This window comes from Mastigoproctus giganteus, chromosome 5, assembly GCF_048544385.1.
Source record: "Mastigoproctus giganteus isolate SK-2022 chromosome 5, ASM4854438v1, whole genome shotgun sequence".
Lineage (NCBI taxonomy): Eukaryota > Metazoa > Arthropoda > Arachnida > Uropygi > Thelyphonidae > Mastigoproctus > Mastigoproctus giganteus.
Genome location: NC_143579.1, coordinates 89,499,878 through 89,522,863, shown reverse-complemented (window position 1 = coordinate 89,522,863; position 22,986 = coordinate 89,499,878). Strand labels below are relative to the sequence as shown.

At 36.4% G+C, this 22,986-nt stretch overlaps 1 protein-coding gene across 1 annotated transcript in view; it reads right to left on the bottom strand.

The window, feature by feature from the left end:
* The window catches only part of LOC150085549 (uncharacterized), a 54,808-nt gene that overhangs the window by 3,319 nt on the left and 28,503 nt on the right, over window positions 1-22,986 (bottom strand). Inside the window, exons 2-4 of the mRNA XM_090374105.1 lie at window positions 12,394-13,958; window positions 12,005-12,174; window positions 2,904-3,061 (exon numbers count right to left, since the gene is read on the bottom strand). Coding sequence (XP_090230231.1) covers window positions 2,904-3,061; window positions 12,005-12,174; window positions 12,394-13,958 — 1,893 coding nt within the window. The remainder of the gene's footprint in view (window positions 1-2,903; window positions 3,062-12,004; window positions 12,175-12,393; window positions 13,959-22,986) is intronic.

Below are 22,986 nucleotides of genomic sequence, written 5' to 3'. Positions count from 1 at the left end.
GACATGGCAATAGAACTATCTGGTTTTGACAGAGATGGGAAAACGTTGCGGCCAATAGCTTTGGCAAGGGACCAGAATGCTTGGCTACCATTTGGACAAGAAGCAAGTTTTCTACTCTTAGCCTGTTCAAAATCTAGTTTCAACTGATTAATAACTGCTTTACAACTGTTGCGAACTTTGGTATAGGCAGAAAATGAACCAAGCCAATTACAATATGCAACATTTTTCTCTTCAACAGCCTTAGCACATTTAATGGAAAACCAAGGCTTAGATAAAGGACAAGATTTAAAGTACAGTGTGGAATAAAGGATTTCATTCCCACAAGAATAATTTCACTGATACGATCTGAGCAAATGTTGACATCACAAGTTTTGAAACAGTAATTCGATCAATGAAAAGAAATCTCACACATCATCCCATTTTGCATCCTTGTAATGCCAAATAACACAAGGTTGGGAATAGCCATGAGATAAGGCTCTGTTGGAGAAGAGACAATCACCAAGTTATGATCTGAGGTGCGTAAAAGACCACTCACTTCAATCATGTACTTAAAAGAGTTATTTGTGAGAAAAAGATCAAGTATGTTGGCAGTGTGGTTATGTTTGTCTGGTATTCTGGTAGGTAAATGAACATATCTGTGCGAGGTCATTAGTAATTGCAAAAGCCTCAGCATTTTGACCAGCTGGGTCCGTGTGACTAGAAAATGGAAGCTAGATGGAGTTGTGAACATTAAAATCACTAAGAAAAATTGCCTCACTGTTAGGAAAGTTAAAGACTAGAGAAAGTCAAATTTCAAAGAGAGGAAATCAAAGGGTTCTGAATGTGGTAGAGAGATTTTAAGCCAGAGAAGATCGAAAAGAGGAGATTCCAAATTACTATGTCTCTGACAGGGAATATCAGCATGGACATTTAGATCTTTTCACAGATAAGTTTGCTCTATTAGTTTGACAATTCATGGTGTATTCAGTAGTAAGGTGCAGAGGGGGAACATGCTGTATGAAGTAATGAAATTTTTGGATATAGCACACACACATGGTAAGAATATACCAGTTAGGTATGTTATTCTGGGATTACTAGGATTCTGAGATATCACACTCAAGGTAGCAGAGAATGAAAAAGACTGAGGAGTAATTGTACAGTCCAACATGAAATTCTCCGAGTAGCACAGACTTTATCATTTCCAAAAAGCCATGTTCTTGATAAACAGTTGAATAAAACTTTTGCCTATTTTTTTAATATTACCTTTTTTAAAAACTGCTTGGACAACTCATAAGCTTCTTTCAATGATATAAAAAAATTTTGATAGCAGAGAGAAAGAGCTGATTATCCTGTGGTATAAAATAATGGTTACACCACAGTTTAAGTTATGCATACAGATCTGGAAGTTTCTTTTCAGGAATGATGTTAGAACAGGTGCAGAGAAAAGCAACAAGATTAGTCAGAAACATAAAAGGGAACCCTTACCAAGAAAGACAAGAGTTCTGAAAATTGCAGTATCCAGAAAATAGGGACCTGCAAAGAGATTTGATTTAAGCATTTAAGGCTTAAAATGGATTGAGTAAACTAAATGCTAATGTCATCCTTATTTTTTCTCAGATGACACATGTAATGGGACATAAATTTAAATTAAAGAAGGATGGTTGCAGGATAGATGTGTGAAAATTCACTTTCAGCTAAAACTTGATTGTTGGAACAAACTTCCATCTGGTGTTGTGGGAGTGGGTAGTTTAAAATAATTTTAAGGATTAGGCATGTGTGTAGTATTTTTTTTTTTTTTTTTTCATCTGGTTGATGAAGTATAAGCTTTTGCTTGCATCATTTGCTACAAGGTTATGAGAGTGGTAAAGACAGTGCTGCTTCAATTGAAAAATGACATTTAAAGAGCTATATTGGTAACTGTAAAGTTCTACATTTGGGTAGCAATCCTGGGTTATTTTTATTAGTAATTAATATTAATAAAAACAAATTGATGCAAGGTAGCAGATTTATTCAACATCACCCTTTATTAAAAGAAAACGTAAAAAAGCCGCCTAGTTTCATCCAGGTCAGTTATACATTATTTGGGAATCAGCAAGCTTGAAGTAGCTGATTATGAAAAAAGAGTGAGAGTTATTTTTAAATCTTACTCTTTTTCTCTTAATATAACTAAAGAATAAAAAGATATAAGACCTCTTTCATGCATAATCCAACATGCAAGAAATAATTCTTCCATTATATAAAGTCATAGTTAAGCCATGCCTTGAGTATTGTATACAGATTTGGAATCCAAAATATCACAGTTTTCTTCTGGTAAAAGGGGAATTTATCAAGGATAGTTAATTAAAGATCATTCTGTAAATTTAGAAAAAATAATACTGGAAAAAACTTTAATACAGCAACGATGCAGAAGAAATGATTTGGTGAAATTCCTATCCTATTGCTACAGTTCATATCTTGTCAATGAAGCAGAGAACTTATTAGACCCTTACAAGGAGGACTGAGTTAGCAAGTCTCAGCTAGAGATATTCCTTTTATTAATCCTAGAAACTAATTGGCCTTAGAACACTTATTCACAGATCAACATGACCCTTATAACCTTGGCTGCCTTGACACTAATTTAAAAAAACCTAAACTCTTCTGCTGCTTCCCTAAAAGACAAGTAATTGTTCATAGATGTGTCTTTAGACTGAATTTTCCTCATTTGTGGGAACCCCTCAAAAAATTGGGGGGGGGGAAGAAGATGTACGACAACCTTTGTGAACAAAGTAGAAAGTTACATAGCCATTATACTAGAGAAATTCATAAGAAAAAAAAATATATACAGTTATACAATAGTGCTGTGGCTTCTACAATAAAGATGAATCATTGCATCAAAGGAGTGCAACCCAGGTTGCACACTAGGTTGTTATGAGCTAGACCCTTACCTGTGTGTGTTCTAGTGTGGCGCTTCAAGTCAAAGGTATCATTGAATCCTTTACCACAGAATGTGCATAAGTATCGTTTAACATCACTATGACACTTCATATGCCTGTTAAGCAGTCTTTGAAGAGTAAAAGCCTTTCCACATACTCTGCAATTCAGTCTATGGAGAACACAAGAAAAAGCAAATTATATATTAAAATTATACAGTAACAGAGAAGCAGCATAAACCTATAACATTCATAACTGCCAAATTTGAGGTATATGAATCTAAAAACTTTTGCACAGAGATTCAGTTTTATGCCAGAAAAATAACATAGTAATAATAATTAACCCATTAAATGTGGTTTTTAATTTAATTTAATTTAATTTAATTATTAACCACAATATCACATATAAAGAGCCACGTGATGTTGATGTCAATGTTCAATGCATTCCCTTTTCTTCATGATGCAAAGTTAAACAGTGAGGTTAAAACTCCTTAATTCTATACGTTGATGTCACAATCAATTGTACGACTCATTCTTCACTTCATTATTCTGAGGTCCAAAAAAGTGATGTTCACATTAGCATTCATCGTGGCATATGATGGAAAAAAGCAAGCTTATACAGCATCAAACAAAAAAAAAACACTTCCCAATTCACCTATCCATTCCCTCCAAAAGTTTGTCTAGTTCTTCCTTGAATTTATTTAAGCTATCAATGTCCACAACAAGAGGTGAATGTTTGTTCCAACAATCAACCACTCGCTGCTAAAGGCAAATTTCCGCACATCTATTCTACAACTATCTTTCCTCAATTTGAATTTATGCCCCCTCAAGTGCATAATGTGAGCAAGAGGAAGAATCACATAAGCATTGAGCTTGCTCAAACCATTCAAAGCTTTAAATACCTCAATCAGATCAATTCACAGGTGCCTAGTCTCCAGATGCTGCAATTTGCAGAAGTTAGTTAGTTTGTTTGTTATTTGGTTTTTAGGAGCATTAGCAACTAAGGCCATATTGCTCCAGGGATATGCGGTGGTCATTCCCTGACCTTTCCGCATCCTCTGTATTTGGTGGTCACGAGCTCGAACTCCGGTCTAATCAAGAAGCGTGTGCTACGCACTGCTGCTCCTGCCAACCTGGCTACGGAGGCGGCCAATTTGCAGAAATGAAGCCTTTTTTGGTAAGAGCAGTCCTTTGTTCCACTCACCAATCTCATTGCACTTCTCTGTAGTCATTCCAGCAACTCTACATCCTTCCTAAAATGAGACCTCCAGACCTGTATGCAGTACGCGAGGTGTGACCTGACCACTGCCTTATAAAAAGGGATAATCACCTCCTTTTCCATGCTAGCAAAATTCCTGTATATCATTGACAAAACCCCATGAGCTGTCTTGGCAGCCTGTCTGCCCTATTAAGAGAACTTCACATCTGACTGCACAATTATCCCCAGGTCTTTTCATTGTCTACTACCTTTAGTGTGGTACCACACAGTTGGTTCATTACTCTGGGAATTACTGCTACCCTATGCAGTACTTTGCATTTGTCAATGTTAAACTTCAGTTGCCACTTCTCAGCCCTCCAGTAAGTAAACCCATGGTTAAAGGTTTGCTTACTTCCTTTCCTGCCTCCCTTAATATAACTGGATAGATTGCATCCATCCCAGGTGCCTTTCTTATGTTTAACTTCAACAATTTCTCTCCCACTTTCCACTCACAAAATCATTTATATCCCTGTTAGAGTTTGATAAACTTCTGGCCTCCACTTCCCTAGAGAATTCCTCATGTGTGAATGTAGATGCAAAATACTCATTCAGTTCATCAGTTCATCAGCTACCTGAACAGGATCATCAACAGTCAAACCATCGATATCAAGTGGACCAATCTGATTCATCCCCTTCCTTCTAGAGTCTAGATAAGTAAAGAAATCTTTGCTGTTTTTCTTTGCATCCTTTGCCACAGGTTTCTTGTAATATGCCTTCGCCTGCCTAACCTCCTTTGTGACTTGATTACAGACTACCTTATATCTACCATAGGCTTCTGTGTTGCCTAATAATTTATATACATCCCATGGATTTCTCTACTCTGTCATGAATCTCATTAGTTCATCTGACATCCACTTAGGCCTAAACCTTGAACAGTATTTCTTAGTTGGTATGAAAAGCCTCGTAGCTTCCATGATTAATTCTTTGAATGCTTCCCATTTAGAATTTGCTGTTGGTGACATCATCAGCTGGTTCCATTGTATAGAATTTAAAAACTGTCTGAGACCATTGTAGTCACCTTTATGAAAGCAAAAACCCTTCCCTTTACCCCTGATGGTAGTAACATTTTTATGTAAATCCGACATCAATCTACACTGTGATCACTGCCACCTAGTGGTTCCTTTATCTGAAGATTCTTAATGCATGAATAATCACTGCTGATAATCAGATCAAGAATATCACTCTCTCTGGTTGCCTCTCAAACATACTGCTGTAGAAACAGTAATCCAATAATTCCACAAGTCTTGCTAGTGTGTTAGTGACCAATCCACAATTCCAGTCAATATCTGGAAAGTTAAAATCTCCCATTATAAGACATTCTGATTTACTGGTCCACTCTATTTATCTGTACAGCTGTTTATTATGCTCATCAGATTCATTATGCCTTCAGATTCATTAGGCCATTAACACACTCCTACTTTCATTTTAGCTTTCCCAGTGCTTATTTCACACCAAATTGACTCAAAATTCCACTGGCTATCCATGTCAACTGAATACACTGCAAGTAACAAATGTGGACAGGCTATAAGGAGGATATACACTACCTTCCAGCCTATATCTCACTACTACTGCTGCTATTATTATGGTAATGGTAAAAGGAATTATGGTAAAAGGGAATAAATGGCAGTTTTAGTGAAAGAAAGAGTGATCTAGCATGAGGGAAAGAGAGAGAGAATGGGAATGAGTGGAAGAGCAAATGTAATTGGCCAAAAGAATACAAAGTTAAAAATTACTTACATTACTTTATATATACTAACAAACATTTACTAACCACACAAACACTATCACTGCATTTTCCCCTGGCCTGCAAAAAACTTGCGGGAAGGCCTGCACCACAAATGAAGAATAACAGTAAGTTGAGGTGAACAGAGAGTGCAGTGCAGAAAGCAAGAGTCGAATAAATGAAATGAAAGCTAGAAGAATGAATTAAGGTGTAAGTGTGAAAAAGAACACAAACCATAAATGCTACAGCTAAGGACACACTAACCCTAGTTTTAATGAATATTTAAATTTACACTACATATCATTGCATCCCCCCCCCCTGGTGTGTGAGAAAAAGATGAATGAGTGTGAGTGGAAAAAAGAAAAAAAAAATATATATATATATATAAATAAAACTTGGAAAAAAAATTATAAAATATTGAAAAAAAAAAAAAAAAAAAAATGAATGCAAGTAGAGTGAGAATGCAGATTATGAATAAAATAAATGTGTCTCTCCCACCCCTTCACCTGGTGGGTTCCCGCTGCCAGCTAACATATCCCACCCACAGAGCGGGATGGGCAGCTTGACCTTCTTACCAGATTCGACACTACATGGACATGACAACCATCACCGACAAAGACATACTGCGGCTTTGTTGCCAACATGCCATTTGGCGATCTGAACTGGGTACTCTAATCCGGTTCCCTTTAAAACCCCATTCCAAGGCAGGGAAGGGAAGTTTTGATTTGATTTGATTTGATTTTTAATGGTGCATTGGCAGCTAAGACCATAATGCGCCAAGTCAAAGGGGAGGGAGGAGACAGGTCTCTGTCTCTCCCCTGCCTCCCCCTATACTTTGCCTGGTGGAGCTCGTCTCCACTGACCTCTTTGGGGATGCCTACTCTATCGTCCCCATTCTTCTATCTGTTTTCCCTCCAGTCTTCAGTCTCTCCCCTCTCTCACTAAACCGGCTGAGTACACCCCTTAACAATGCTGCCAAATTCTAATCAACGTCTAAATTCTACCGGTTTTGTGTAAATCTCTAAGAAAACTAACACTATTATCTTTTATCTAGCGTATAGCCTCACATGTCTAAATTTAATAACATCAAAATTTTACCCGACTTATTAGGCCTTTTAACACATCTCTCTAGCGTTCAACCCCAACCAGCAATTTCCTAACAGCAATCCCATTAAGCATTAATGTCAAACGCATAAATTTTTCTTTTTTTTTTAGGTCTTAGCCACTGAAATCCCAGGAAACTAGGTGGCAGGACTTGCCAGAGCAACTTGTTGTGATACTGGACACACCTGGCTAGCCTCAACGTGGCGAGGTATGGGAAACATCGGGCCCCACTAGAGGACCTGACGGCCAATAAGCCACACAAACAATGGGCACAACACATCACACTGCACAGACACGGCCCACACACTTTCAAGTCTCTGGCTTGACAGTGTACTGTCCTCGATACAGCGAACACATGCGGAGATGGGAGAAATCCCAGGTGCTGTCTGACACGAACATACCTTATACCACTGCCAATGTCACTAGCAGAAATGGGGGAAACCCCCAGTGCCATCAGACAACTAACACAACATACTACTGCCGCTGTATAAGAATGCTTTTTGGCTGAAAAAAATACTTTTTATCCTACCAGGTTAGAATGTTTCCTCCAACGTAAATCTTAGAAACAATTCATCAGGAACAAAAAAAAATATCCACGTCGGAAAAAACAAGGTGACCCTGTAGGGAGGATTGTGGCACTACCTCCCAATCCATCTCTTATCATTACAACCACTACAGGAGCAGGCAACAGCAGCAGGCAACATTAACAATATGCCTCTTCTATAGGAAACTGACTTGAATTTTTTCGAATTTTCAAACCAAATTTGAAGCACTTTCATCTTAGTTTCAATCCAAGTCATTTTTAACCCTCTATCAGGAATTCTACACACTGTATTTTACAACCAAAATTAGAAATAAACTTCAAAATTAATATGAGAACTGTATCAGTATAAATTTTAGTATTTCTACATCTTCGATTTTAATCTACATCAGTGATTATTTTTTTATTGAAGAGTATATCCATAAAAAATTCTTTACAGCGCCATTTAGTGTACAAATGCACTTCATATCCATTCCTGTGTTGATTTTCTGTAGCGTTTTGGTTTCTGCTTTGATTTCTCTAACTTTGCATTGCAAAGTGAGAGAAATCAAAGTAGTTGGGATTTTTTTTTTTTTTTTTTTTTTTGCATAACTAGACTACTATTACTGAAAATATTATTTGTTCTCATTAGTAAATGCAGTATCAGAATAAAGAATAAATTTGAAACTTTCTTGTCTTCTTTACAAAAAACACTGAATGGTGACCAATGTGCCCATTGGAATGACTTTGCCCACTAAATGGTTAATTACTGTACATGAAAATATTAACTTGCTTTGAAAAATGAACAAAAACAAATAGTAAAGTTATGTTAATATGTTTTTAAAATGGAAATGTAGACTTTTCAAGAAAAATATTACCATATTAAAAAGTACAGATGACAAATTAGAGATTAATTTTGTAATACTGTAATATTACAAATGTTATATTAAAATATTGATTTATAATTTTTACAACCATATAACTAATTATTAAAATTAGATAGCCTTTGTAGACCCAATTTCCTTTTCTGAAGAAGGCATGAAGAGCTTTGTCCTGTAAAGTAATCAATTTCCATAGTGCTTTATCACTTGGATTTGAATATAACTTCTTTGCTATAATTGGATGATCTTATTAGCTTTTGTAAGTCTTCATTTCACTCTTGAGAGAGTCTAGAAGATCAGTGACTTCACATTTGACTGCACACTGTCAAATATTTCACTACATAAATGTTTGGCAGGAGCAAGAAATCGGGTAATCTCTGATATAATTTTTACACACTCTCTCTCTCTCTCTCTCTCTCTCTCTCTCTCTCTCTTTCCCCCCCCCATGAAGTATTAAATAATGGTGTATCCTTTATATGAATCTTAACAAAAGCTGCAGGTTATTTTCAATAAGGTTTGCAAGCATGTCAGTGTAATAGCTCTTGCCTGCTTCGATTATACCCTGACTCATGTCAAAGGAGTGAAATGTTAATGAGAAGGAATAAGATAACCTCAATGTTAGGGTGAGAAAGCTGTAATGCCTTTGGTTGACCATGAGCATTACAAAAAATTGAAAAGTTGCTGGAGAGGCCTTCATCCTGCAGTGGATTGAAAATGGCTGATGATGATTACAAAAAAGTGAGGTGTATGGGGCCTTAAATGGTTTGAGCAAGCTCAATGCTGATGGGATTCTTCTTATTGCCCAAATTAATCACCTGAGGGGGCATAAATTTAAATTGAGGAAAGACAGTTGTAGAATAGATGTGCAGAAATTTGCCTTTAGCCAGCGGGTGGTTGATTGCTGGAACAAACTTCCATCTGTCGTAGAAGTTGTTAGTTTAAATAAATTCGAGGAAGAACTGGACAAACTTTTAGAGTGAATGGATGGGTGAAATGGGAAGGGTTTTTTTTTTATTTTGTGGCTGATGCTGTATAAGCTTGCTTTCTTGCATCATATGCCTCTACCAATGCTAATGATAAAAAATTGCACACTCACTGACTTAGACTGATGAAGATCTGTACTCAAAACTCCTGTTGTAGGTTAAACAAGTTCAGAAAAGGATCAGTAATGACATGTTCTGTCTCCAAGAGTGCAAAAAAGTTTATAAATCTTAGATTACTGCAAGAAAAGTTATGGTAACTATTTTTTTTCAACCATTATGGTCTTTTGCTACAACTGATAGTGACATTAATGTCAAATGATATCCTGATGCCGATATTAATATCAAATGATATCCTGAAACTATGAACCGCCTGCACCTCAGCATCAAGTGACTGGGACAATTGAAAGAACGAATCATCCTGCCTTGTGATAATGCGCACCTATGTTCTGCCAACCTGATCTGGGTCTTGCTTTTGAAAGGTATGCTTGGAAGCACTTAAAAATGCTGTACACAGTCAAAATTTGTCACATTTCATGTGTTTAGTCTGTTTCAAAAAGCTTTTAAAGGACATCATTTCAATTTGAATGATGAAGTCAAAACAGCCATTGAAAAATACTTCCATTATCGATCCAAAATTTTTTTGATACTGATTAGTGAAGCAATGGGAAATGCCTTTCCAAATGCTAAAGGTGACTTTTTAAAATTTTTCAAAAATTTTTTTTTTTAAAGTCTTAACATACTTTAATTGAACAAACCTCAGACTTTGTTAATATCAATTAAGCTATAGCAAACAAATAAATGAAGTGCTTGACCTGTATAAATTCCGAATCAATTTATGAATTCATTTTCAGTTCAATTTTATTAGGTTGATTAATTTATATTTAACTGATTAAACTTTATTTTTATTTTATTTTCAGTTCATATTCAGTACATTTAATAAACACCAGGGCTTGGAATCAGTGCTGGTATACTGTTCCAGTTTGTCATACCAACACTGTTCATGTCACAAATATGCATTAACTGCCTTCTGCATATATTCTCGCCCTTGTGAGAAGCACAGTTGGTAGGATTGCCGTCCTCCCCACACTAGGTGAAAAGACCTGGGTTCGAATTCTGTCGACGATTGGAGGAATTTTTATGGATCTTTTTCACAATGTGGCTGAGTCAGTCATTCTCAGGCAAGGGCGGCATGGTTTTTTTCTCCTGGAAACTTGGGGTTTTGTCCAACAAACAGAAAATCAATCTCAGAACATACACAATTTACAGACAAATACACAGAGCAATATGGCCATAGTCGTCAATGCTCCTAAAACAACAACAACAACAGCAGCATGTATTATCCTAATCAGCATCCTGTTTTGTAAAATTTTCCATAGCTGCATTAACCCTTTCTGTGCATGTGTGGTAAATGTCTACCAAAACAACTTAAATTTGAAAATAAAAATATCTCTTTAAAGTAACAATGTGAATTTTACTTTTCCCTCATTATTGGTTTTACTGTGTCATTAATTATTTTGTTGTTATTATTATTATTATTATTATTATTATTAGCCATATGGTGCAAGGAAGCCTGAGGCTTATGCTGCACCAGCCAAAAAAAAAAAATTTTTGAATTATCCTGAGAGAGAGAGAGAGAGAGAGAGAGAGAGAGAGAGAGAGAGAGAGAGAGAGAGAAAGAACAAGAGTCAGAAGTAGAAGGGAATCACCAAGAAGAGAAGAATGATGATATCCAGCTCAAGACCCTGGGTGTGCCAAGCCCATATTCACCAGACATGAGCCCCTGGGGTTATTGAAGAAGCTTAGTTGTAAAAAAATAAAAGAAAACTTTTTTAGGCTTTGTTAATTCTCTTCTTGCATATAATCATCAAGTACTCTAAAACATGAATTTAAGGTCAGTGGCTTTTTTATTGTTCAATCACTGAGTGCAAGTATCATTTGCTGGCAGAGAAGATAATGCCCACATCTGAGCTTTAAAAAACAAGTTATATAAAAACATGTCTAAAATAAATCAGAAGTGGAAGGTGGAGGAGGAAGTATTTTAAAAAAATAATTAAAAATATGTTTTAAATACAAAAACTGGATTTTTCACTGTTGTGTTCATAACATATTGAAAATAATAAAGGTGACTTTGAAAAGAGTAAACAATTTAGAATTGTTTCGTGCCTGTTATAAGCATAATAATGGTGGAAAATGTTCATCATCATCACTGCTGATGTTATACTCTTATCAAGTCAATTAAGGGTTAAAAACGGACTTTATATGTAAGCCATTGTGCAGATTTCTCCTCCTGCGTTTGCTGTACCACTTTCACTAATACCAACAAGATAAAAGGCATTTGAAAAAGTGATATTGCTAATGATAACAACTAATCACTAAAGAAATGGAAGGGGAATACAATCTGTTTTCAATATATTTATTGAGAATTGATGTAGGGTCATGTACTTCATTTATTTTTCCCTACTTGGAGGATACATTTGCATTATCCTCCATTATGAAGATTTATTATCTATAAAACATCTTTATAGATAAAGATTATGAATTATATGTGATGGCTTCTTAAGTTATAGAGAATAAATTTTGTAACAGTCTTAAGAGACATTGTTTAACTTTTTAGGAACTATCTTACATAAGTTAATTTGCTACTCACTTGTTTTTATCATTGTGATGGTTAACATTTTCTGGGCACTTTGGACTTTCATCAGCCTCCAACTTCTCTGAATGTTCTGCCACTTGCTTTACTTCCTTTTGCACTAATGGATTTTTTATACCATGACCACCATTCACAAATTCTATGGAAACATCAGTTGGAAGCCCAAGCTACAATTGAGAAATTTTAATCAGAAAGAGTTACCATCTTGGAAAATTTTATATGATTTTGAGACTATTAGCTGATAACAAGTAATTGTGATCACAAATGATTAAACCTAAGATGCTTTTTAAATTAACCATGCAACCTTAATAAACTATTAATTATCGGCATTCTATCAGCAAACTATCAGCATTCCAGAACATCACTGAAAAGAATAAGTTACTTACCCTCTGCTGCAGAACTGCTACTCTGGCCTGCAGGGCTGGGGTTTGGTTTTCTTCATCGGTATCTCTCTTGTCATTATTGTGTGAAGAATCTGTATCCACCATTTCGGGAGAATTCCTAAAGCTGTCATGTGATGATGATGATGATGATGATGATGATGATGACAGAGATGAGGTGGTCCTTACATCATGATTCTTATGATAATTAACTGGACTTTGGGATGTTGATCGGCTTGGGTATGCTTCCTCCTCACAATGTTCAGTCTGAATTGTAAGCATTGGTAAATACGATGATGGCACAGACTCTTCTTTGGTGAACGTAGACACATCACTTTTTGGTACTGTATCTTCTTTATGAATTTCATTCACTGTCTCCCACAAACAGGCTGAGGGATACTGAGTTTTGGTTTTACTTTGAGCTGAATGATAGTTACTTCTGTTTTCTGGAACAGAATTTAAGAAAGCCTCAGATACCTCATAGTGACAGTTCCTATCAGGATTTACAGATATATGTAACGACTTAAAATGAGCAGCATGATCAGGTGAAGGACTTGGAGATCTATACAATAATTTATGCTCACTATCAGTATGTAACAATTGTTGACAATGATCTCCATTGTTTGATAAAGGACTCATTGGTCTATACCTCAAGTTGTTTCTTTGTCTGGTAGGACTGTACTGTGGCTGCTGCTGCTGGTTTCTGTCACTGGGAAAAGGCATTACAGGCAAACACATAACATGTTGATAATTCCTCTTGGATAGAATACTCATAGAATTGTCCTGTGACTGATTAAAAGCAGTGTTATGAATCTGTTGGGTTGGTTGTTTGATTTGTACTTCATGATTATCTGCAGATTTTAATTGCAATTCCTGGAACCTTTGGTTATGAAACTCAGGATTAAGACACTTGCCTTGTGACTGATGGCAGACTACATCATAATGTTGTGGACTTGGAAGCTTGTAAGGAACTTGACAGAGATATGTCTTACTTTCTGGAGAACTTGCAACTGGATGCAACCAATAAGGACTTCCATTAACAGGGAAAGGATTAAGGCACTTACTTTGTGTATGGGGAAGTCCAGAAATCCCACTTCTGTTTTGACTTAAAGCCTGGAACCGTGATTGCTGATGTGTTTTATTTCCAGAAGGATTTGTAAGTTGCGACTCAGAACCTCCTTTATCATCAGATAGACGATTAAGACATTTAGGCAGTGATAACTGAAAATTTTTTTTGTCACAGTGAATGGTATGACATTTATCATTTGGTAAAGAATCTGAGTGACTGAATTGTAGTTCACAAGGATTTCTAGTATGTGTTGAGGTATGAAGTTTATATTGTGGACTTGGAAGTTGCTCACTTTTACCAGACTTGATTTCATTTTTCTGACTTAAAACGTTGGCTAGCGGACTGAGCAGTCCATTTACAGGATGATAATGCCACCTGGTATCTATGAAAGGACTAGAAGTTCTGTGAGGTGATATTGGAGGGGTCTGAGTTTCTTCTAACCTTCCACTAGAATGAAAGATGGAATGGAGAGAGTCTATAGAGTGGCCCTTTGGAGAGACTGCTGTAATATCAAAAAAGGGAAAATAAGTTCTTTCAGATCAGTTTTCATTAACTATACAAGTTCTTTTAAGTTGTTTTCCAATCTAATAATAACATAACCACTAAAATTAAGGGTAACTGAAGATGAAGAGTGGATGGAATGCAATACTTAAACATTTGCTTGAAAAAACATATGTTTGCCTTCTAGTTATGTTTATAGTATGATGACTTACTAGAATCACTGTAAATAATTATCATACATGCTGAATGAACTCACTTTTCTATAATAGTTATTGTGCAATTAATGCTTAAAGTTTTATATGCATTGTGCCTCATGCTGAGGGTTGGCTTTGTGGTGTGCCAACTGTGCTCAGTCTGTCACTTAGATATCCCACACTTATAAAGTGAATACATTTTTTAAAATATTATTGAACACCATTATAGTAAAAGAATAAAAAGGTGCTTTACTTTTTTTATTACTCTAAGATTTATTTTTTTTATATATTCACATTTTAATTTTTTTAAATCTGACAAAATTTACTATCAAAAATTTCTAAACTGTAAGTGGTTCCTCCCAGTATACATGGTACTGTGATTTTTTATGGCCTTGTGATTTTTAAATTCAATTCTATTTATGCTACGTTTGTTGTTTGGTTTTTAGGAGCATTAGCAACTAAGGCCATATTGCTCCGGAATATGCGGTGGTCATTCTCTGACCTTTCCGCATCCTCTGTATTTGGTGGTGACGGGCTCGAACCCCGGTCTAATCAAGAAGCGTGCGCTACGCACTGCTGCTCCTTCCCACCTGGCTACGGAGGCGCCTATTTATGCTACATGATTGTTTTTATTTCCATATTACAATACAACTTTCCCACAGTTTACCATGGTGTTCACACTATGTATGCAATGAATGGCAGATTACTCACAGAAAATGCAATTTATGCCCTTATATAGAGAGAAGAAAGTTTGTTTATCTGAATGTCCTTTTATGCATCTAGACTCACATAGGAGCCTGTGCAAACCATGTTCCAAAACTTTCTCTTCCATTCAGAGTAGGGTGATCAGGGTCATCTTGAAGGCCTTGAATGGGTTGAGCATGCTGAATTCTGATGGGATCCTTCCACTTGTTCAGATTACGAACCTAAGGGGGCATAAATTCAAATTAAGAAAGGACAGATGTGGAATAGATGTGCGGAAATTTGCCTTTAGCCAGTGGGTGGTTAATTGCTGGAACAAACTTCCATCTGTCGTTGTGGAAGTTGATAGGTTGAATAAATTTAAGGAGGAACTGGACCAACATTTGGAGGAAATGGTGTGATTTTTTTTTTTTTTTTGGCTGATGCTGCATAAGCTCATACACTTGCTTTCTTGCATCACATGCCACTACTACTACTACTACTATCTCTTGGATTTTAATTGCTTGCATACGAACAATAAAATTTTCTCCTCCCTACTATACAAAAAGATCCTAATAATACTATATTCATTTTGATGCTACCGTGCTACATAAAAAGGTTCTTTTGGTTGTCAGTCCTGTCCCAATAGCTATTGGGATGGGACAGACTGATAATCCCTATATACCCAAGTTACACCTTTGCTTCTTTGCTGTATACAACTTTCTATTTCTTCTTCCAAATTTTCCACCTCCTGAACTATGGGTGAAATGGAGGGTTTTGTTTTCCTATAAATTACTGCTTTTCAACTCACCATAAGTGCCAGACATGAACTTCGTCAAAAGTTTATGACTGCAATAGATAACTGATAGCTTCATATGCAAGTCCATTAATTGTAAAATATTAATTATAAAAAAAAAGTTTGTTTTAGTTTGTTCTAATAATTTAAATTTGGATTTTGCAAATTATTACACCAGATGCTATCCAGAGTCCAGTATTAGGATGGAAATGGTAAATCCAGTTATCCTGTTTTATATCTGATCCACACTTAATGCTTTTTTTTGCTCTTTCACTTTTGATATCTTTCTGCTGTCTGTTTCTAGTTCATTCCACCTCTTGAAGTATTAGGTTTACAAAGGGATGGAGATTTTCTGCTTTTCTATAACCAAATGTATTTCACCTCTTTTAGCATAACTGCCACACAAACGCCTTCTATACCATTGTATAGATGCTATAGATGCCCTTCGATACTAGCCCTACCAAATTATCTGATCAAATTAACTTCTATATGCCTGGCACCATGGGAGAAGGTGGTGCAATTGCATCACCTTTGAATTTTGAAGTAATGCACAATTTTTAATATTTTCATTAATTTATTGAAACATAAGATATTGCATTTATTCGAAAATTTGGTGAAAAAAAATTTTATTCCAACATGCACTCCCTTGCAAAATATTCCCACATTTATTATATATATGCAACACTCAGTTACAGTTGGTGATGCACGAACAGATGCAGTATTGACTCAAAATCAATGACACTAACAAAAACATCAAGTACACTTACTTTTTATTCTGATTCTTTCCATTTGATACTGGTATCAGCATCATTTGAATCACAATTTAAGGCAATAATAATATTATCAATGCTTTATCATAAAGACCATCAGTATTCCAGAATGAACTGTAAATTTTCATCAGAGCATTTTTTCCTTTATGCTGGAGTATATTCTGAAAACTACATTTCACAATTTTTTGAGCATTGTTAAGATAATCACCTGTTCTTTAAGAAAACACAAGTGAATGTGGAAAATTAATAAAATGAACTGAGGAGCATCATGTGGAATGTAATTTGTCTATATCAAAAGTAAAGCAGGTATTGCAAGAAAGTAATATGAGTCTGAAATGTCACAGTGAGCTATTATTTTCAATGCCAAAAAAAAAAAAAATAGTAGTGGATCATTTTGTCAGATGTGTCATTTGTGGAGAGGGATTCATGAATTTTGTTGTGAAAAAATAATACCAACCATAGAAAACTTCTGCGTATTTTGAAACATGAAGAAAACTTGAATTTTTGGTAAGAATATTTACAACAGCATCTCAAACAATGAGCTTTTCATTGAAAATGGCTAATTTTGAATGAAAGGCAAAAATAACAAGCTGGGGAGATGTATATCTTTGAAGAATTAAGAAATAGAGAACATCCTATTTTTCTGTTAAGGAAATCATCCTATTTATCTGTTAAGGTATTATTAATTGATTAAGTTATTGTTTATATTGGTGAATCTATTGTCCATTCATCACATTTAAAAAAACTTATGTTGCCATTTGCCTGATGAGCAGTGAATTGAAATACCTATCGGAAAACACTCTCAACTTATAATAATACCTTCTGGTGAAGTGATGGTTTTATCAACAATGAACTTAGCCAAGTGGACAGGTGTGAGGGTGCATAAGTACATATGCTTTGAGTGATGGGGTTCAAGCCCATGACTGCTAAATACAGTGCTGTTTCTTGTATTCTCTCTACCTTGTAAACTACTCTGAGTGTGTGGTTTTCCCAGAGTATAAACAGAAAAATTTATAATTTATTTATTAATTTTATTTATTAAATTGAATACAAAGACTGGGAATTATCATAACCATAGGAACTTTGAAAATTTCAGCAGATTGGTAGAGCAACAACTTTTACTAAATTTACCATCTAATTTTGTTCTCATTAGCATTAGTAGAGGCATATGATGCAGGAAAGCAAGATTATGCAGCATCAGCCAAAAAAAAAAAAAACGCTCCCATTTCATCCCTCCATTCATTCCAAATACCTGTACAGTTCAGGCTTAAATTTATTTAGGCTATCAACCTCCACAACAAAGGATGGAAGTCTGTTCCACCAACCAACCACCTGATGGCTAAAGGCAAACTTCCGCACAACTAGCTTTCCTCAATTTGAATTTATGCCCTCTCAGGTGATTACTCTGAGCAAGAGGAAGAATCCCATCAGCACTGAACATGCTCAAACCATTCAAGGCTTTATACACCTTAATCAGATCACCTCGCAGGTACCTAGTTTCCAGACAATGTAATTTGCAAAACTTAAGCCTTTCTTCGTAAGAGCAACCCTTTGTTCGATTCACTAATCTTGTTGCCCTTCTCTGTACTCGTTCCAACAGCTCTACATCCTTCTTAAAATGAGGCCTCCAGACCAGGCCACACCTTGAGTACTGTATACGGCACTCAAGGTGTGGCCTGACCATTGCCTTATACAAAGGGATAATCACCTCCTTATCCCTGCTAGAAAAATTCCTGTATATCATTGACAAGACAACATGAGCTACTCTTGCAGACCATTTGCACTGCTCAGAAAACTTCATATCTGTTTGCACAATTACCCCAGGTCCTTTTCGTTCTCGACCACTGTCAGTGTAGTGCCACAGAGTTGATAGTTACTCTGGGGTTACAGCTTCCCATATGTAGTACTTTACATTTGTCAATGTTAAACTTCATTTGCCACCTCTCAGCCCATCTGCTCAACTTTTCTAGATCCTGTTACAGCAGCGTACTGTCATTAGTGTCCTTAACAACCCTGCCGTTCTTTGTATCATCTGCAAACTTGGACATTAAGCCTGATATACCATCATCAATATCATTTATAAATACAGAAAACAACAATGGACACAACACTGAACCCTGAGGGACTCCACAATAACATTAGTCCACAATGAGCAGTGTTCATTGATTACCACTCTCTGTCTTTTCCCACTCAACCATCCCTTTATCCATAGTAGCAATTATACCACACTGCTACAATTTGTTCAGCAGTCTTCCATGCACAACAGTATCGAAAGCCCTTCTAAGATCTAAAAATATGATATCAAAGTTATTCCCTGTATCCAGTTCCTTTGTGACCACATCATAGTATCCAATCAAATTGGTCAGGCAAGACTTTCCCTTAACAAAACCATGCTGTGTCGGAGCTAGAACTGAAGTCTTGTCTAGATGATCCTGCAGTGCTTCTTTAACTAGTGCCTCCGTTAATTTTCCTGGAACAGAAGTAAAACTAACAGGTCTACAATTACTTGTGTCACCCTTTGATCCTCCTTTGTGAATTAGGATCACATTTGCACATCTCCAGTCCATGGGTACCTCCCCTGAGTCCAAAGAAGCTCTCACAATTATGGCTAAAGATTTGCTTACTTCCTTTGCTGCCTCCTTTAATATAACTGGATAGATCCCATCCACCCCAGTTGTCTTTTTTATGTTTATCTTCAACAATTTCTCCTCCACTTTCCTCTTGGTTATTACAAATCATCTAGCTCACTGCTAGAGTTTAATTCACCTCTGGCATTCCCCTCCCTGAATAACTCCTCATGTGTGAATGTAGATGCAAAATACTCATTTAGTTTGTTAGCCACCTGAGCAGGATCATCAACAGTTGAACCATCCATATCCAGTGGACCAATCTGATTCATCCCTTTCCTTCTAGAGTTTACATAAGTAAAGAACTTTGTTGTTTTTCTTTGCATCCTTTGACAAACATTTCTCACAATCTGCCTTTGCCTGCCTAATCTCCTTTGTAACTTGATTACAGACCAGTTTATATCTATCATAGGCTTCCATGTCACCATTAATTTATATGTATCCCATGCATTTTTCTTCTCTGCCATATGTCTCATTAGTTTATCTGACATCAATTTAGGCGTAAACCTTGAACAATATTTCTTAGTTGGTATATAAAGCCTAGTAGCTTGCATTGTCATAATGGACAATGCAAGCTAACATGGCATACAAGTCAATAAAAACATCTAAGTTTCAATAAAAAGATATCATAGAATGGTCATAAAAAATAATGAGTCATACTAACAGAAACCTTTAGAAATCCAGAGCTTTTGGATAAACTCATGCAGTTACAGCCATTTAATTAAACCAAAATATAAAATAAATAATATAATTGCAGACCATGGAATAATGTTTTACGGATACAGGAATGGCACTATATTATACCAACTTAAATCCTATTGAATTAGCTTACAGTTATATTAATATAGCAAAATATATTAAACACAATATCATGAGCTTGTCAAAATGGTCTACCTGACACTCATTTTGCTGTTCCTATCTTTCCTGAACATTGATGTTACCAATGGTGAATTTTAAATGGGAAGCCTTCGGCAACTTAAATCTTGGAGGCTAATAGGCTTTTCATACCAACTAAGAAATACTGTTCAAGGTTCAGGCCTAAATGGATGTCGGATAAATTAATGAGCATCGTGGCAGAGAAGAAAAATGCATGGGATGCATATAAATTATCACACGACACAGAAGCCTACAAAGATATAAGCTAGTCTGTAATCAAGTCACAAAGGAGATTAGGCAGGCGAAGGCAGATTATGAGAAATCTTTGGCAAAGGATGAAAAAGAAAAATAGCAAAGAGTTCTTTACTTATGTAAACTCTAGAAGGAAAGGGATGAATCAGACTGGACCACTTAACATTGATGGGCTGACTATTGATGATCCTGCTCAAGTAGCTGATAAACTGAATGAGTATTTTGCATCTACATTCACACATGAGGAGTTATTCAAGAAGCAGAATGCCAGAAGTTTATCAAACTCTAAGAGGCAGCTAAGTGATTTTGTGATAACTCAGAGCAAAGTGGAGGAGAAATTGTTAAAGTTAAACATAAAAAAGGCACCTGCAGCAGATGGAATCTATCCAGTTATAATGAAGGAGGCAGCAAGGGAAATAAGCAAACCCTCAGCCATAATTATAAGAGCATCCTTAGAGTCAGGGGAGGTCCCCATGGACTGGAGATGTGCAAATGTATCCCCAATTCACAAAGGGTGACACAAATAATTATAGACCTGTTAGTTTAACTTCTGTTCCGGGGAAAATAATGGAGTCACTGGTTAAAGAGGTGATATAGGATCACCTAGAAAAAACAGCAGCAATAGTTCAAACACAGTATGAGTTTGTTAAGGGGAAGTCTTATCTGACCAATTTGACTGGATACTATGATGTGGTCACAAAGGAACTGGATGCAAAAAATAATTTTGATATCATATACTTGGATTTCAGGAAAGCTTTTGATACTGTTGCACATGGAAGACTGCTGTACAAATTGGGGTGGTATGGCATTAAGGTCAAGTTATGGCAATGGATAAAGGGATGGTTGTTGGTAATAAATGGACACTGCTCTACGTGGACTAATGCTATTAGTGGAGTCCCCCAAGGGTTAGGTGCTGGGCCCATTGTTGTTTTGTGTATTTATCAATGATATTGATGAAGGTATATCAGGCTTAATGTCCAAGTTTGCAAATGATACAAAGGTTGGCAGGGTTGTTAATTAGAGTAAAGACATGATGCTACTGCAACAGGATCTAGAAAAGTTAGGCAGATGAGCTAGGAAGGGAAGGCAACTGAAGTTTAACATTGACAAATGCAAAGTACCGCATATGGGTAGCAGTAACCCAAGAGAAATGTACCAACTCTGTGGTACTACACTCAGGGAGGTGGAGAATGAAAAAGACCTGGGTTGTGCAGTCAGATATGAAGTTTTCTGACAGTGCAGATGGGCTGCCAGAGCAGGTCATGGAGTTTGGTCAATGATATATAGGAATTTTGCTAGCAGAGACAAGGAGATGATTATCCCTTTGTATAAGGCAATGGTCAGGCCACACCTTGAGTATTGTATACAGGTCTGCAGGCCTCATTTTAGGAAGGATGTAGAGTTGCTAGAAGGAGTACAGAGAAGGGCAACAAGATTGGTGAGAGGAACAAAGGGGTGTGCTTATGAAGAAAAGCTTAAGTTCTGCAAGTTGCAGCATCTGGAGACTAAGAACCTGAGAGGGCATAGATTCAAATGGAGGAAAGACAATTGTAGAATAGATGTGGGGAAGTTTGCCTTTCACAACAACAGATGGAACAGACTTCCATCTGCTGTTGTGGAAGTTGATAGCTTAAATAAATTTAAGGCTGAACTAGATAAACATTTGGAGTTACCAGATTAGTGAAATGGGAAGAGTTTTTTTTTTTTTTTTGGCTGATGCTGTATGTATACACTTGCTTTCTTGCATTATATGCCTCAACTAATGCTAATCACCCTTATCATCCTTTTGGCAAAACGAACTTGCAAATGTAAGGATTTACAGTATTAGAGTAGTAAAAGTCAGAAATAAAATGAAAAGTGTTGATATTTCGGGCTTTTACCAATGCAAGCAAGTAAATTATTATTATTAGCCATATGGTGCAAGGAAGCCTGCGGCTTATGCTGCACCAGTCAAAAAAAAAATTTCTGAACTACCCTGAGAGAGAGAGACATAAAAGGGAATCATCAAGGTAACTCGGAAAAAATTCCCGAGTTACCCTGTCAGAGAGAGAGAGAGAGTCAAAAGGGAATCACCAAGAAAGAGAAGAATAATGATATCCAGCTCAGGACCCTGGGTGTGCCAAGCCCATACTCACCAGATGGCCCCTGGGGTTATCCTTGGACTTACCAAAACGCTTTGATAAAAATCTGAATTTCAGACTTTTGCCAGTGCAAATTGTTAAAACCTAGGATTTACTTTCAGGCTTTTATAGTAACATATTTTTCATTTTTTAAATTATTATCATTTTATTTATTTTTTTTTTAATTTTTATAATTTTCCATCTACAATAACCTAGTGAGTTTTTACTGCACAAATTTTTATCATTATAGCACTGATCCAAAGTATTAAAAGGTGTCATGCTTTGACACCTGTTTCAATGGTGCAAATTGCACAAAAGTGCTTTTATGTTGTTGTTCGGTTTTTAGGAGCATTAGCAACTAAGGCCGTATTGCTCCGAGGATATGCGGTGGTCATTCCCTGACCTTTCCGCATCCTCTGTGTTTGGTGGTCACGGGCTCGACCCCCGGTCTAATCAAGAAGCGTGTACTACACACTTCCGCTCCTGCCCACCTGGCTACGGAGGCGCCTAAAAGTGCGTTTATAATTTCAGTATTATATAATTATAGAAAAGCTCCCAACGTGCAACGTGTGATCCCACCCTTCCCAAACAAAATTTTTGGAGGCGTCACTGGTCAAATGTCGAATAGATACCATTGGTGCAGAATTGGAAAAATATGTAAACAAGGCTGTATGTAAGTGTAGATTAACAAATCTTCCAAGAAAAATTTCCTG